Source organism: Rhinichthys klamathensis, unplaced genomic scaffold, assembly GCF_029890125.1.
Source record: "Rhinichthys klamathensis goyatoka isolate OS25496 unplaced genomic scaffold, OSU_Roscu_1.1 h1tg000104l_1, whole genome shotgun sequence".
NCBI lineage: Eukaryota > Metazoa > Chordata > Actinopteri > Cypriniformes > Leuciscidae > Rhinichthys > Rhinichthys klamathensis.
Genome location: NW_026606643.1, coordinates 1,508,956 through 1,523,087, shown reverse-complemented (window position 1 = coordinate 1,523,087; position 14,132 = coordinate 1,508,956). Strand labels below are relative to the sequence as shown.

Here is a 14,132-nt window from a genome sequence, read left to right as displayed (position 1 = left end):
CCCAGTTTTTGTTGAGAGTACGTGGGCAGTGGGTAAAGGCTGTGCAGGAAAAACCTGGCTGTGTGAGCTGTAGTGGCGTCTGAGATCAGTCCGGAAATTAATTGGGGTCACCGAAGCTTGCGGTGATGGGGCCAGGCCTCACTCACAGCGAGCCAGAGAAGAGCCACTCCACACAACTCCACTCAACAGAATGCTTTTGATTACCTCCAGTCTCTCTCTCTCAGCAGATATAAAAGACATAAGAGCAGGCAGAGTGAGATGCAATTGGGCTTGTCTTTGTGAGTTATGTCTAGATGCATTTGCTGATGTTCAAATTTGGTTCAGGAAAAAAACAAAACAGACAGAACTGCAATGAAAGAAAAACAGAACAGCTGGTGAACATAATTGTGATAAAGGAAAAAAAAATCGCTTTCACTTCGGCAAAGGGGAATAAACTTTATCTTAGATCACCTTAGGATACATAAAAATAGACACATACAAGAACTTTTCTTTGTCATATGAACTACAGTAGTACAGATTATTTGAATTTGGAAGAATTTGATGAGACATGTTTGAGTCCATAGTGAAATTTCTAATGTTTGATTGCAGATTTGGTATCTTGGCAAATCTGAGCACAGTTATGCTGACATCTCTGCGGTGACACTTGTGAGATTATAAGGGTCTTTTTTTTTTTATCAGCAGAGAAATCTGAGAAGCAGGAGCATGTTAGGCAGTTGCTAGGAGTTTTGAATGGGTTGCTAGGGTGTTACTAACTGGTCACTAATGGCCACAGAGTTGTTTAACTATGGGATTGCCAGGGTGTTCTGAGGGGTTGTTTGGGTGTTGCTGATGGTTAGAGTTCTGCAGTGGTTGCTGGAGTGTTGCTAGCTGACATTTAAGGGCTTCAGAGTGGTTGTTCTGAATGGTTGCTATGGTGTTGCTAGGGGGTTGTGGTGGTTGCTATGGGATTGCTAGGTTGTTACAAGAACAGAGCAAACATACTTATGTGTGTTTATATTTAAATAGTTTGATAGTTGGAGTGTGAATTTCTGAACATTCCATGACACTCATTCATTGTATGTCCATTTTTTAATAATTGATCTATTCAACTCTATAATCTACTAAAAACTGTGAGAATTAATTAATTCAGTTATTTTTTTTTAATAAAGCACGCTATGTCATTTGGTGGTCATATTTCCAGTCTGAATGTTTTAATGTGGGATGTTTTATTGTTAGCTACACCAAGCTACAAATATAATTTTTTTAATTTTTTTAGTTTAATTATTAGCAATTTTTTTAATGTGCTTTTGTCATTTGTATTAGTTTGTTATTTTTTAAATATTACTATTTCGTTTTTTATTTTTTATTCAGTTTTAGTTTTAGTTTTTATTTATTTCTAGTTAGTTCTTTAACTCAAACTTATTTCAGTAAGTTGCCTTATTTCAGTAGAAATGCAACATTTCTAATTTTCATTTGGTTAAAGTTTTTCATCTAATAAACAGTATATATTATTTTATTTCATTTTTATTTCAATTAACATGTATTTAAATCGTTTTAGTTAACGATAATACCACTGCCTATAAATAACCAAGGCGATGATGATAACCCTATAAAATGCCCAGATTTAAGTCCACTATACCATTCCAGTATTGAACAGCTCAGATGCTCTGAATCTGACTCCAGCTCTGCATCAGTACTCTGAGGCACACTGCCAAGGTGACGTCCTTTGGCTCTTCTGATCACCCCGGTTCTAAATACAGCACCTCTCCCCCGCGCTCAAATCACAATCCTCACTCTCCTCTGAGACACGTCACAATCTGAAGAGCAAGTGTGTCTGGTGCCTACACAAGAAGGCACCAGTAAATTTAGCATCTGGAATGTCTGACAATTTGATCCCTGGTTTCCTCTAGCCACAATATACTTAAAAAGTGTGTAATGCTCCAATTTAATAAGCAAAGGAATTAATTACTTAAGCCGATTAGTTAGCCATGGTTCTGGAGGAGTGGTTCTAGAAAAGCTAACTTTGCGTGTGCTCTTTAAATGCTTGGTTTGGTATGAACAAGAGATCAGTTCCACCTCCTTCAGTTCCCCTCCTTCCAGGTCTCTTTTCACTTTGTAATATATAGCTTTGATTTTACATTTGGATCGTACCAACTGGGAGCGCCGCTAGCTAAGTTGGGCCCTATGAAAGAATATGAGGTTGGGTCCCCTACCGCACCCATATCATTAATAAAATCGATCTCTGGGGGCCCCAAAAGTGCGTGGGCCCTTAGAATCATCCTAACTCCCCCTCCCCCTGTAACCGGGTAGACTCATAAAAACAGCTCTCAAACCAACTAAACTCCTAGAGACACTTGGGTCTGCATCAAAAGTCCTTAAAATGTTTTGTCTCCACACGTTTCCAAGGCTTTAAAATGTCTGACCCTGAGTTGCATTAATGTGACAGGTTGTCAATAATGTCCAGTCTCAACAGTCTGTCTCTGGATGGGCGACACTATACGACGAGCAGCATGAAATAAGACGATGCAAGATGCAGTTCATGAGACGTAGATTCCTTCAGGCAGCGATTGACCACCTTTAACGTCAAACACTCATTATTAAGATTAAGCCTTTTTTATCCCGGAAAGATCTGGAAAAGGTTTTTCATGCATTTATCTTTTCGAGATTAGACTCTTGCAACTCACTCTATGGTGTTCAAACTAAAATCTTGGAGAGATTACAGATGGTCAAAAATGCATCCGCAAGACTGTTGACAAGCCCTCGCAAATATGATCATATTAATTGTAAGATTTTATTATTTGTTTTTAAATCTTTACATGGTCCAGCCCCTCCGTATATTGCAGACCTGATTCAGGACCAGACATTTACGATTTCAGTCACAGAATCTTTTAGTTGTTCCAAGGGCGCATCTGAACACAAGAGGAGCGTGCCTTTGCAGGTGCCGCCCCAAGGTTATGGAACAATTTACCACAATATTTTAGATTATCATCAACCCTTAGTGAGTTTAAAAAGGCATTTTTTCATGTTAGCTGTTGATCACATGAGTGTCGAGGTACTGTTGTCACAGGAATCAGTTTTTTAGAGTCTGAAGATGTTTTAGATGTATTTAAGACTCTTAAAGGGATACTCCACCCAAAAATGAAAATTCTGTCATCATTTACTCACCTTCAAGTTGTTGCAAACCTGTATGAGTTTCTTTCTTCTGATGAAGACAACGGAAGATATTTTAAAGAACGATTGGAACTTTGGCACCATTGACTTCCATAGTATTTCATACAGGTTTGCAACAACTTAAAGGTGAGTAAATGATGACAGAATTTTCATTTTTGGGTGGAGTATCCCTTTAAGAGTCTGTGGGTATGATAGTCTGAGAGTAGATATTTTGCGTATATTCTTTATTTATAGTTATTTGTGTTTGTTATATTTTAATGTTTTATTGTTTGTGCAGCACTATGGTCAGCATTTTTCTATTATTGTGTGCTTTATAAATAAATTGGAATTGGAATTATACCTGTCGGAAAGTAACTAAAAGTAACAATGCTACTAACTTTCACTAATAACATTTTTAGAAGTGCTGTTTTGCTATGTTAAACATTGCTATATGTTCTTAAACTGCCATCTTGCTCGCTATTATTGTATTTATTAATATTTTCAATTAGCTGTGATTTATGTGATTTTGATTTTTAGTTAATATTTTGTGATTTTTGTCCTCATTTGTTTATACATTTCTTTTTTTAGCTTTAATTTAATTTATATTTATTTATGTTTTTGCTTTTCGTAAATTTAGAACTTCAACTTTAAACTAATTTTTTTCGGTTAATTGCCAAGACCATTTCAAATTTTAGTTTTGCTTTTTTAATTGTAAGTTTTTCAACCAATATTTAATATATATATATATATATATATATATATATATATATATATATATATATATATATATATATATATATATATATATATACAGGCCAGCTGACAGTCTTGCCTGGGCCCGGGACAAGATAATCTTAGATGGGGCCCCCCCACGATTTTTTTTATTTTTATAAAACACCATATACTTTTACCCAAAATGAATAATAAAAACACGTTTAAATGGGTACATTTTCTATAAATGTCATTTTCTTTTCTGACATAGCCTACTGCAGTTCTTGTTAAAACACACTAGACATGCATAATCTGTGCATTTTGGGCACTTTTTGTGTGAAATCATATTTATTTTTTGTCCATCAAAACAAAAGTGTGCTTTCACTTTTAGCATGAGCAGCACAGCAAAAATACGGATCTGACCCATTATCTGTTCACCGATGATGACGATGCATTTCAGCCGGCTTTTTATTTCTCATCTCCATAAATAGTAGTAAAGCTAATCCAAGGGCTAGAAATCAATGAATTCTTTGCTAATACTTCCTCGTCATCATGGAGAGCGCAGTTCGCACCGCTTTCTCCTTTCCACAAGCGTTTGCTCTCCCGTGGCGTCTGTCGTTGCTATGCAACAATGAACTTAGGCGCGCCTGTAAAAACGAGCGCGCCGCGTCGCTATTATGAGCTAATATCCTACATATTTCCATATGTGGCTCTTTCCTCCTTTCTTATCAACAAGTGGATTTACAGCCACCACAGCAGCAGCACCGCCGGTCGCCATGTCTCAGCGCTTTTATGAAGAGGACGCAACTGCACGCGCTTTGGGCATGCACGCGCATCCCGGGTTTGAGAAAACCTGGTACCGTGGCGTGACTTTTAAAAAGAAATTTGTACCGACTTGGTACCGAAGTGCCGGGTCTTTGACAACACTCATAAACGTTGGCTGCGCTGTTTCTTACCTTGCTCTACGTTGACTTTACTAACGTTAGTTCCAGCTTCACCGTCACCACCTTTTTAAAAATATTTGTTTAGGACATCTCGAAGGCCTCTATTTTCTTCTTCTCTTTTCTTTTCTTTTCTTTTCTGAGCACCGGACTTGTGCTGACCGGACATTTTGAGCGTAACGTTAGCCTACTGAACTTCAAATCAAATGACAACATCATATTTCGATCAGTGGCCAAACCATTTTTATTTGGGGTGGGGGGGGGGGGGGAGGGTTCTTGACCACTATTTCAAGGACAATTAGGAAGAAAACGAATAAAAAGCTTTTATGTAACTCAAATATTAGATATTTTTTCAACAAATATGCCTATTTTTTTTTTTTTTAACAATTATTCCATAATTTAATGAGGGCCCAGTTCTGGGCCCTCCTCCCTACCCTGGGCCCGGGACAACAGACCCGTTTGTCCCCCCCTGTCGGCGGGCCTGTATATATATATATATATAGCCTATATATATATATAAAGATATTTAATAGTTTTAGTTAACAATAACAACACTGGTTTGAGCAAGCTGCAGTTTCAATACTGCGGTACCCCAATACTGCTAGTTAAAGCAGTAAAGATGAAGCATTTTTAAAAGAGCAAAATTCTATTCTATTCTATTCTATTCTATTTCACAGTTTAGTATTCATAACACTTTAAATAAATTAAATTCCTGGGATCAGTAAAACGTTATCTTGTGCTGCATTCATCAAACCAGCATGACATCCTCATATCAAGAGATGAAAGCAAACCACATGCAGATTCAGAAGCTGTAGCCCAGTGCACCATAGGACACTTTAAATGAGCAGTGAATGTCAAGTAAGATTATTTCTATATTTGGTGACCTTTAATGGAAAGCAACTAATGCAGGGAGGTATAGAAGTTTGATCATAGAAGTGTTCGCTTTTTGATGAGTCTCTACCCATCCTGACGTGCAATTATGCATTTTGCAATGCGCTCTTGGGCCTTTTTCTCAGTGGATCAATAACAGTCTCGTTGCTAAGTAAGGAATGATTTGATCTGTCTTGTCTCTCATTGTTTTGCGATCAGCACGTCAATGATGAGATGTGTGAGGTGTGTGAGGTTTGGACGGCGGACGATCTGTTCCCCTGCGGGACGTGCACGCGGGTCTTCCACGACGGCTGTCTGCGGGAGATGGGCTACCTGAGCACTGAAGCCCTGCAGGAGATGAGAGAGACAGCCCACACCACCACCGGCTGGAGCTGCTATTACTGCGTGAGTTCTCTCAACACTCTCTCATGAGTACATATGCACAAAATCACATACAAACATATTTACAAGCACATTTTACATCACTGGCTGTTTGAAGTTGTTTCAGAGCTATTACTGTAAAGTACATGTCTTTCAGTCTGTAACAATGACCTGTTCCGGAGGGATCAGTGGCATATTCAGCCTATAATTATCTGTGCGGCTGTCTTAAAGGAACAGTTTACTCAGAAATTACAACAACATGATTGTGACATAGTCGTGGTCACTATGAACTGGCATTGTCTCGAGAAGATTCATATAGGTTCTTTAGAACCTTTTCAGTGATCCTATAAAAATAATTTAAAAAAAACCAGCGCACAGGTTTAGAACAATAGGCGAGAAAAAAAATGGCTTGATACATTTTTGCGTGAGTGAACTGTCCTTTTAAATAGCATTATGAAATAGCATTCACAAAGCATATCACTTCTGTAACATGACATATTTCCAATTGAAATATTCAGTGGGAGGTAATGAATATACTGTATATTTTGGGATTTGATCGGATCGTGCCATTTACACGGACGGACTAAGATGATAGATAGATAGATACATAGATAGATAGATAGATAGATAGATAGATAGATAGATAGATTTTTTATTGTAAGTGCACACATACTGTTTTTAATTACAAATGGGTCCTTATCAGTGGCGTAACGAGCCAACACCGGGCCCTTATGCAGGATTATCAAGGCGGGCCCCCTACTACAACAACACGTGATGACGCAATGTCCACGAGTAGGCTTTTGCATGCAATACGCAAGGAACTGTTTACACCTGGCCACTTCATGCTTTTTCTGTGATCGTATAGCTATCCGATCGTGAAAAGACCAGGTGTAAATTCCCTTCAAAACGCATTCGAGACGGATTTGAATCCGGTCGCTCAAACCACTTCAGGAGGTGGTCTGGGCCGCATTCCAGACGACACTGGACAAGTGTAAATACATCTGGTTGTTGAAACCACATATGTCAATTTTACTCCTCTAAAAATGCTAAAAAAAATAAACGTGTGAGAGCGTGGTATAGGCTATATGTCAGTCAGATACGACGCTTCTGCAACAACACGCATCACCGCAGATGAGCATCTATTCATCAAGCCAACGCACAAACTATCGCAAATCAAAGTGAAAGTAAGTCGCAGACGCTCGCTTAACACACAATCATCTTCATTAAAAGTAAAGAAACGAAATGATCTTACCAGTACTGTTGCCGCTCTCTCTAATTGCGGTCTTCGATTGAGACATTTTAGCTGATGATCAATAAAATGCAGCTTATCTGTTGCTTTCGGTGACGTGAACTCTATTAAATCTGCATATAGCGCGGAAATTGAAGATCGGATCTATATCTGTTTTGCAAAAACACATTTATGTGACCAGCTGTAAATGGAATCGTTTTGATAAATCAGTAGCTATCCGATCTGAGAAAACGCATGAAGTGGCGCGCGCGTGTAACGTTAAACAGCCGACCCGGGGATTCCCCAGTCCCAGCTCAAAACAAATTACACCAAAATCCATGATTGTTCGTTTCACACATGTATTTAATGATCTGTAAAATATGTTGTTGTCATTATATATTTAAAACAAAATCGTGATAAAGTAAAATGCGATCAAACTAAAAGTAGTAATCTGCGATAGGGGGCCCCGGCTGTCAATCAATATCTTCCAGTCAAGCGGGCCCCTGATTGGTCCGGGCCCGTAAGCAACCGCGTACCCTGCTTACCGATAGTTACGCCACTGGTCCTTATACAAAAAAGGCCTTCCTTGGCCTGGAAAATTTCTACAATATATTTGTCTATATATGGGTTTTCCTTCAGCCTTAAGGTTCAGTCACATTAGCGTAATTTCAGCTAAAATTAGTGGACATGAAAGGTCAACAGTGTGCTGATCTCTGAAGCTCACTCAAAAGTCAACTTTTAAAACCAAGCAGATTTATGTTGGTCAAATTATAGATATGTAAACAGAAGAGCAAAGTTGAGAGGGACAATAATGACATTTATTGGGGACCATTTATAAGGACCAGGGACAAACTAGGGCTTCTTTTAAATATCCTTATTCTTTAAAAAGTGCTGATAAAGTGATCAAGCATATAAACCACCTGTTGCCCAGCATATATTCACAGATCCTTACCCTGTGCAGCTCCTTGCAAAGGTCAGCGTGGAGATGAGCATGTCAAGATGATGGTGTAATGCTAGAGAGTCTGGGCTTTGTTCAAAGTGCTCTTTCTCCCAGCGTTAGAGGAGTCTGGCTCTAAAATGAAAAAGTGGGCTGCCAAAGCGTGCAAGCGTCCTTCATCGTGAAGTAGAGCGCTTATCTTGGTCGCACAGGCTGCTGATGCTTAAATCATTTGTTGAGCGAGTAAGACATTTTTGTAGCACTCTGAGGATGCTTCTACACACTCCAGATGCACTCGCTGCTTTCCAGTAGACTCACACCATCAAATGGGATGTATCCCATGCTGCATTGCAAACATTAACAGCTGTGGACACATCCCTCAATACAATATGTGAAGCGGCTTGTTGTTGGCGAAATGTCTGGCGTGTATTTCCTTGGAGGGCTATTCACAGCTTATGTTTATGCTTATATTTTCTCAGTCTGCCCTTGCTACAACCTAATCCACGTGTGTGTGTGTGTGTCGAGGACAAGAGTTGAGACTAGGTATTACGCTTTCAAGGGACACATATGTTTGACTCCATTCAATATCTGGCCCACTCAATCAGGAGCTTGGCCCACTCTGGCCCTACGCCAAAAAAAGTCCAATTGCAAAATTGGTGCTATGTTCAGTTCAGCTCTAGATTTGGAGGGAGATCATGCTTTTCCCAGTGCAGTGGGACAAACTAGGGCTTAATGTGAAATGAGAGCGGGATGGGGAACTCTTAGCATGAAATTTAGCATCAGTAAGTGTTAACAAGAAGACCGTGGTGGAAAATTAATTAAGAGTCCAGGCTTGCTGGTCAAACTGATTTTGGCACTTGGCGTCAAATGTGGGATTTGCCATTCAATAGAACAAGTACTGTGATTAGTCGTGTGACAATTTAGATATTTACAGCCCTTTCTTAATAAAATCTCAAACTGATATGACATGCACCTGGTGTGGAGATATGCTTATATCTCCACACTTTTGAGAAGAGCTTCAAAAGTCATTGATGACGGCGAACGTCAACAAAGAAAACTTTGAGCTGAAGCAACATATACACAAAGTCAAAAGGAATAAGCTGTGTATTATCTTGCTAGCTAGCTGTTCCCCTTTGCGAGTGTCACGGGTGGTTGCTGGCAGACAGATGAGGAAGACGTATACAATTCAATTCAAAAGGTTTATTCTCTAAAGATCTAACAGGAAGGCAAACGGATAGCAACACACACCAAACATAGACAATACCGGACACTGAACTGAAACAGAACTGTGAACATACAGTATTTACAGGTGTTAATGATGGTGACTGATGAGTGCACAGCAGAATGTGATTAGTGTCCGTGACAACAAATGAGTGACAAAGGCAGGTGATGACAAAACATAACGAGTCCAAACTAACGTAAATGTGACAGCGAGGACATTATTAGGGGATTTTTTCTCCTTCTTGTTCTGAAATCTTTTGAGGTTTGTGGTTTGAAAATATCACCCAGCAGTGGTGCATTGTGCTGAAGTTGCTGTGTTGTATGTTTTTTTTCTGTTTTGTGGCTAGTCCAACTGTGCTTGTGTTCTTTACGCTGGTATCATCTTTTTGGCTTCCAGTGGAATTTACATTTCTTGGAGTTTCAGCAAACAATGAGGTTTAAAGGGATAGGCAAGCTTGAATTTATATTGCTGTTTTGTTTCAAAATGGACATGTAGCAAAGTAATGAGTTTAGTTATAGGGGTGCAGAGCCAGTGGTTGTTCTGTAGGCAAACATCAGTGCCTTGAATTTAATGCGAGTGGCAATTGGCAACCAGTTTCTGAAGAGAGGTGTTACTTGTGCTCTCTTCAGCTCGTTAAAGACTACTCTTGCTGCAGCATTCTGGATCAGTTGCAGAGGTTTGATAGTACCTGCAAAGAGACATGACAATAGTCTGGCAAGAGCTTGGACAAGGAGTTGTGTAGCATGCTCTGATATGAAGGGCCTGATCCTCCTAATGTTGTATAAGGCAAATCTGCTGGACCGGGCAGTTATTTATGGTTGACGGACCTAGCTGAATGGAGAAGTTGTGATGATATGTTGGGTTGGTTGAGACTACAAGCAGTTCTGTCTTCGCAAGGTTTAGTGGTGGTCCTTCATCCAGCAAGAAATGTCTGTCAGGCAGGCTGAAATGAAGGACCCTACCTGAGAGGTAAGCCTTGGAGTGCAGTTCCTGAGATGCCCTTCATCATGAAGGTTGACAGGTGGTTAACTGTGAAAAGCAGCAGACAGATCCAGCAAGAAGAGTACTGAGGACTGGGAAGCTGCTCTTTCCAGTCTCAGAGCTTCAATTACCGAGAGCAGGGCAGTCTCAGTTAAGTGGCCGCTTTTGAAGCCAGACTGGTTGTTGTCCAGGAGGTTGTTCTGTGTAAGAAAGGTAAAGACTAGGTTGAACACGACTTGTTCAAGTGTTTTAGTAATGAATGAAAGAAGAGATGTAGTCTGTAGTTTTCTAAAAGTTCTGGATTTAGAGTGGGTTTCTTAAGCAGTGGGGTTACCCGAGCCTGCTTAAATGCTGTGGCAACGGTACCAGCGTGAAGAGAGGTGTTGATCATGTGAGTGAGTGCAGGTACAACTGAAGAAGAAATTGCTTGAAGGAGATGAGTGGGGATAGGATCAGGCGGACATGTAGTAGGATGATTGGAAAGGATGAGTTTGGAGCCCAGAGCAGAGAGCAGGAGGGGAGTGTGTGTGTGTGTTTGCTATTAAGATGTGTTTGTCAGTTTGTGGTGTGGAGAATTGGCCGCTGGGTAGTCACTGGTGACTTGGAACTGGATGTTCTTGCGGTGCCATCAGGCAATCAGTGTTCTCATGATGTAAACTTCCCGCAGATCCATAGTCACATGGCATTTATTGGTTACAAAAAAGGGCCCATAACTAATGGGACAATTTGCTCACCCATGAGCAAAGATGGCAGATTTCAAATCACATACTTCCAGGGGTCAGAGAATTTACCACTGAGATAAGAACAATGGACTGCAAACATTCTAATCTGTGTACCTGCACCGAGTATGTTTGTGGCCTTCGAGACCATGGCAAATCCCACCTCTGGCTAAGCATTGTTTATAACATCTGTTCTTCATTTTGGGGTCTCTGACCTGTGTCTGTCGAGAATGGCTCGTAGATAACACAATAGACATGAAATCCAATCTCATTTCAATGATCATCCTCAGAAAAGGAGTGTACCTCACAGTCACCGCTGACACGAAATGGAGGAACCTCTGAGAATTACCCTCCCCATCTGCTCTAGTGCCATTGTTCAGATGAGTTCTCATCAGGCTGAGAAAAGCTGATTGAACATACAGCTACTCCCAGTGCTACTGGGCTCTGACAGCATTTGTTTGAAGGCAGAGCTTGAGCCAGGAAAGAAATCTCGCTCTGAATTTGATATAGAAGGACAAGCTGTCATTTGATCACAGAGCTTTTTCCTGCACCTCTTACACCTCAAACTCATTAGGTTTCCTTAACCCTCTGGGGTCTGAGGTGTTTTTGGGGCCATTTGGATGTTCTGTGATGCCCTTACATTTGTGCTTTTTTCAGTTATTTATAAACATGTTAATGGCAAAGGTGTAAATTCACTCTATATAGCACAAACAGGGCTACCATAATCTGTGAGCAACTTGTATGTACATTGTTTGTATTTTTAAGAGAATATTGTTTATGCGTGGTTATTGAAAAAAATTAAAATGAAAGCTGCTGAAATAAGACCACAAAACAAATACTAAATATGTGTCCACAAGACTTTTGACAAATGGATGTTGACGCTTCGAGTTCTGGCTTCAAAATGATCTGAAAATCATCCTTCCTAATCATTCACATAAACCAATAGATTGTTTTAAATTGTGAAAAACATTTTTTTGTTTGCCAAGGCAATATGCAGATGGGCGGAACGGCCCAACCCCTATCATGAATATTAAGTGGTTCTCAGACAGTGACCCTACATAATAATGAGCCTTTCATTCAGGGGTGTCACACAAGAAATAATGCAAGGACAATATATATATATATATATATATATTGTCATTGCATTCTTTCTTGTATATATATAGCCTAAATATATATATATATATATACATATATATATATATATATACACACACACACACACACATATATATATATATATATATATATATATATATATACAAACAATCAAAATATAAATGAAAGCCAAAAGCACATTTTTAGTCATACCTGGAAACAAATTCTAGTCAAATGCTATATGGGCCATTCTACAGAATCTTGAAAAGAAAATAGTCTTTTTCCATAAATGTCTTATAAAGTATTATTTTTTAAAGTAGACCAATACAATAAAAATAAACCAGTCGCATTTCAAAGTCGTTCGCGAAATGACCGCCAGGTGGCGCAAAGGGACATTTATCAAAACGTAAGTGGGGCTAATGTCAATTAACAGTAAGGATGAAATTCTACAAGTTATGGTAATTTGCAAATAAGCCTACAACAAACATTTATTTTTAAACAAATATTTTTAAATATGCAACATGCACGTTTAAACAACAAACAATACAATCTGAACCAGCGCTTCTGCTCCTGTATTGAGACATGCAGCGCGTTGCAGTTACGATCCGGGTTCCAGTGGCCTTAATACATTCACGGCTTTTTAAAATGTCACAAAGCGTTTTGAGATGGTTTTGAATGAAATATTGAAGTTTATAATTAGGGTATTTTGGCACACCACGCCGAGTGGCTATGCATTATTCTAAAATCTGGCTTTATTCTGGCATGTTGAATTAGAGTTTGACAAACGCGGCGGCGCGTTCATTTGAATTTATTTTTCTCATAACAGCTAAAAGAACTTACTGCGTAATTGTTGGTCATACAGATAAGATATCATCTTTTAAAACTGTAAAAGGTCTACTTTTATTCATGTAGGCTAAAGTAGGCCTACACTCACAGGCTAACGACAAAACGTTTTCTCGCTCATGACAAACAAACGTTTGGGCATTTCTCAGTGAGAAAATTCATAGCCGAGTGGTAGAACTTACGGTTCGATCATCAAGATGACACGGGTTCAAATCCCGAACAAACATGGTCTATTGTAAATTTTATATTTATTAATGCAGAGAGATTTGTGTAGCTCTAAAACTCTGGTACACCATACAGTTTTTTGCTTATATTTATAAAATAAAATTACCATGCATTTCCATTTTACACTAAGGAACAATAGTATCCAACAGAACGACTTTGCATCTGTACCAATCGTATGAGGCCAATCTTAATTTCAAAAGCAGTTCTGTAAAAAAAGTAATTTTATATATATAGCCAATATATATATATATATATTTTATTAGGCCTATTATTATTATTTTTTTGATTCCCTACAACCTAGAGTTTTTAAAAACATGGTTTTAAGTAAAGTGTGATTTGCCAGGGGGACGGGGATTTCCTTCTGGTCTAAACATCCCTGCTTCTGCTGAATTATTTGAATCCCCACACCCCTCCCTCCACAGTAATCAATGCTATAGGCTACTTCACCAATAGACCATATCAAATATAAAATAGAGATATGCAACAGAACAAGCACGTTTAAACAACGATAAACAATAAAATCAAAACCAGCGTTTCAGTTGTCCATAGTTCAAGTGGCCTTAATGCATGCACGGCTTTTCAAAATTTCACAAAGCGTTTTGAGATTATTTTGAATGAAATATTGAAGTTTATAATTAAGTGTTTTGGCAGACCACGCCGAGTGGCCCTATGCATTTTTCTAAAATCGGGTTTTATTCGAACTTTTGCTAACGACAAAAGTTTATCTGTCGTCTCTGTCTCCGGGAACTGCGCGTCACAAAAATGAACCGAAAGCCACTTCAGCTCAGTCACTATAAGAAATCGGCTCTGTCTAATGCCTTTAAATGTCTAAATATTCAGGCTAATA

At 39.0% G+C, this 14,132-nt stretch overlaps 1 protein-coding gene across 3 annotated transcripts in view; it reads left to right on the top strand.

Moving 5' to 3' along the window:
• Positions 1–14,132, top strand: part of phf24 (PHD finger protein 24) — a 49,788-nt gene that overhangs the window by 19,989 nt on the left and 15,667 nt on the right. For all 3 annotated transcript variants that reach the window (XR_008807324.1, XM_056253270.1, XM_056253269.1), the window contains exon 3: positions 5,871–6,056. Coding sequence is in view for 2 of the 3 variants with exons in the window: in XM_056253270.1 (XP_056109245.1) it covers positions 5,871–6,056 (186 nt within the window). In the remaining variant the exon portion in view is untranslated. The remainder of the gene's footprint in view (positions 1–5,870; positions 6,057–14,132) is intronic.